We start from the raw sequence: 3,578 nt of genomic DNA on the forward strand, positions 1-3,578 counted from the left end.
ACTTCTGCAGTCGTTAATCTGGGATCCATTTCGATGCTCCTCTTGACAGCCCTTTTTGTCCTATCCGATGGACCAGGACGACCCGGACGCTGCTTAGTTGTTTCCTTGCTTGTTTCCTGAACTGCACGATGATTCTGTTGACTTTCGAAAGCGGGATTCCCAATTTCTGCGAAATTTGCCACTGACTTATTCCACCATCTGCTTGACCAACTATCCTTCCTCTAACAAAATCTGACAATTCGAGAGAACCTTGAGTTCTAGGCATGTTGTAGCACAAGATAATAAGTGTGCGGACCATTTCCATTAATATAGTGCTCTGTGAACACAAATTAGTCAGCATAAATCAGTTAAATGACAAAAAATTAGGTGTCTATTTACTTGTGACCGCTCAGTGTATGTACATTAATTGAATTTTCAGATTTCATCAAAGATGTATTGGTAATAAATTTCAATGGCAAAAACAGAGTGACGAATTGCACTTGTACAGAATCAACGTTTCTTTAAATATATACATATATTTCATTTTCGCTCAAACAAAATAACTTTAGCAGTGAAATGGGAACTTTACCAAGAAGCTGAGTTAAGAAAATGAATAAATACAAGAGCTTACTCAGGTGAAACATATGTTTAGTTTTATAACAGCCTCCGAGATGTAGTGTTTATATTCTATCATACTAACACAGCCATAGGGCTGTTGCGCAAGCGTTGTGCCCGCATTGAGCGCCGACACGTGGGAAGCGCGAGTTTGTACCTTTGAGTAGATTAGATTTGATTTTTTTTTATGGGGGCGCCATCAGTAGATGACATACCCCCAATTTTCACTGATAAATTAATCAAAAGGCGAGCATGTTTGGTGTGACGGGGATTTGAACCCGCGACCATCAGATTGCGAGTCGAGCGCCCTAACCACTTGGCCATGCACATAGATCAGTTTTTTTTTAGGAGCGCAGAAAATTTATACCTTGCGCAGGGCGCCATCAAAGACCAGATCGGTACGGACTGTACATACTAAGCAGTATGAAGATACTGAGATTCTGCATATATATACAGATATATATATATATTTCCAAAAAAAAGTTCTATATATTGAAAACTTTAGTGCTATTAATATTCAGAGAAAGAAGGACTCAGCTCACTTACACATTTAATTTAGCCGCTTCTATGCGTTCACCAAATCCATTTTTAGTATCGGTACTCCTAGGCTGAGTTGCATACTTATTGTTTCCGACATTAAAGGTACAACTATAATGTCGGTCTTTCCAGCACTTGCGCAAAAACGAACGTCTTCTTTATTTACCACAACAGGGCTATTATTAGTAATATATTTTTACAATAACAGTAGTGATTTTATAGAGACATTAATACTAAAGTGTACAATGACACAGATGTTTTTTCTCTTTTTAAGTTATTGCTTCAAATTCTTAATTGCCACTTATACTCCTATTGTAAGCATAAGTAGGAATAAATGATGTATAAATTTAGAGGTTTTTGAGAGACGTTTTTCTCAAGTCATAATTTAAATTCTGCTTTTTTTATAACGACTGTAAGAGAAAAGTATCACATTGATATTCTGAAATATATCACAAATATGTTCATTTATTGAAATACTAATTTAAGTGGTAAACGACAGTATCTATCTATTTAGTATTCCAGCACAATCTTGTTATACAAGGTAATAATTAAGATTTCGAACGTTAAGAGAAATAATAACAAAGTTATGTTCCCAAGACGCAAACTCATGTTTTATTCTGACGTCATCGAGTACATAATTAATTTAATACTCTCTTGCCAATTTATTTCCATCTGTGACGTCGAAGATGTTTGAAATGTTATAATTTTTTTCTTAATACATTGAAAGTGCAGGCTCTCTTTCAGTGGAAGCTGTTAGTGGTCATAAAAATATCATCAACTATTGTGCGTTAAATATCGAAAAAAATCGTCTTCTCTTTACTTTCGTAAGTTAAAACTATTCGACAGTGATTATAACCTCATCCCCAACGTTAATTACCAGAAAAAAAAAGAAAAATACATTTCACTATTCTGATTATATTAGGAAAATAAAAATAATGCTTTATAGTTTATACTACTGGATGATAATTACTTAAGACGACCAGACTTGTAGTAATAAAAAATTGATTTAAGGTTAATTATTTTAAAACGATTGTTGGAATGAAATTTTGATCATCGTTGATCCCAGTATTTCTGTTGTATTTTAGACCCTCAATCTAGTGGCGTAATTAGACCTCACTGGGCCAATAAAGTAATAATATTTTGGGGTCATTAACCATTGTTGTTAACTATTATGGTGGGTACCCATGACACTACGGGTAGTTCTGGGTTGAGAAAACTTGATCCAACCACTTAATAACATAGGTAGTTGCGCCCGTGCTTAGACCGTAATTAAATCTTGAATGATATCTGGAATAAAACTGAACTGCAAACCACCACCAAATTTCTTCCCGTTATTAATAAAATAACACATCAAGACTTGAACTGTTTCCTGAACTCACGTTCTGTTATAATTAAATTGGGAAACAATCTTTCTGTTTATCTTTATCAGTCTAATACTAATAGAAATAACAGCGTTAAACTACTTACTACATCTATTAGTTGTGATAATTTGAGGTTCATCCTAACGGTGAGAGTGTCAGAGTTATTTCTGACCGGTCGAACAAGCCTGTTATAGCTGCTCATCAAGTCGTCGTATAGTCTTTTGGCGTCAGGGTTTCCTACCGTAAGAAATGGCGCTACTCGCATCAGCCACAGTATTAGGTTGATCTGTTCGAACTTTCCAAATCGAACGGCCATGTTGCTGTGGAGATACTTTCCGATTGTTATCTTCTACTCAAATTAATGGATTCGTTCACACTTGTAGCTATATAATTTCAGTTCTTTAGCAAAGTTTCAAATCGAAAAATGTTTCTTGTTTTTTCGGTTAATTGGATAATAGAAACACAATTCAGATACCTTTCTATAACTAAACGATTGTTTAATTCATTGTAACTGTTACGGCATCTGCTGCTACGCCCTCTATTGGAGTAACATAAATTAATGTTGAGAGTACATTGATTTTTCTCTTTTCTTGAACAACATAGTTTAATAGTATAAAAAAAAGATACCTCTAACAATACAACAACAATATGTATATATTCTTACTTAAATGTATATGAATACATACTTCTATATGTAAAAAAAACATTTCAAAGAATCGTCTATATAGATTAAAATTGAAATTATGCGAAAAACTATATTGATCCTATTTGCACCGATTTCATAGTTTTCGATGAGCTATTTATACCATATAAAGTTGCATTTGTATTGGCAATCTGACTATCAAAAATGCATACCGAATGTGGCCACTTTTCGGGTAAAGCTTGTTTGTTTGTAAATTAAGCACAAATCTACACAATGGGATATCTGTGCTCTGCCCACCATGGGTATCGAAACCCGGATTCTAGCGTTGTAAGTCCGCAGACATACCGCTGTGCCACTGGGGGGCATTTATTGAATTCAACCTTTATTTACAAGTTTCAAATGTGAAATTAATTAAAAATTAGGAATCCATATAAATGCTCGAG

At 34.5% G+C, this 3,578-nt stretch overlaps 1 protein-coding gene across 2 annotated transcripts in view; it reads right to left on the reverse strand.

Annotated features, from left to right (window-relative positions):
* The window catches only part of LOC106460765 (acetylcholine receptor subunit alpha-like 1), a 40,372-nt gene extending 37,368 nt beyond the window's left edge, over positions 1 to 3,004 (reverse strand). Inside the window, exon 1 of one of the 2 annotated variants that reach the window (XM_022387552.1) lies at positions 2,599 to 3,004. In XM_022387552.1, coding sequence (XP_022243260.1) covers positions 2,599 to 2,808 — 210 coding nt within the window. In that variant the 5' untranslated portion in view covers positions 2,809 to 3,004. The remainder of the gene's footprint in view (positions 1 to 2,598) is intronic. The other variant, XM_022387553.1, reaches the window with a different exon arrangement.
* Between the last annotated feature and the right edge of the window lie 574 nt (positions 3,005 to 3,578).

The sequence above is a fragment of the Limulus polyphemus genome, unplaced genomic scaffold (assembly GCF_000517525.1).
Source record: "Limulus polyphemus unplaced genomic scaffold, Limulus_polyphemus-2.1.2 Scaffold832, whole genome shotgun sequence".
Classification (NCBI taxonomy): Eukaryota; Metazoa; Arthropoda; class Merostomata; order Xiphosura; family Limulidae; genus Limulus; species Limulus polyphemus.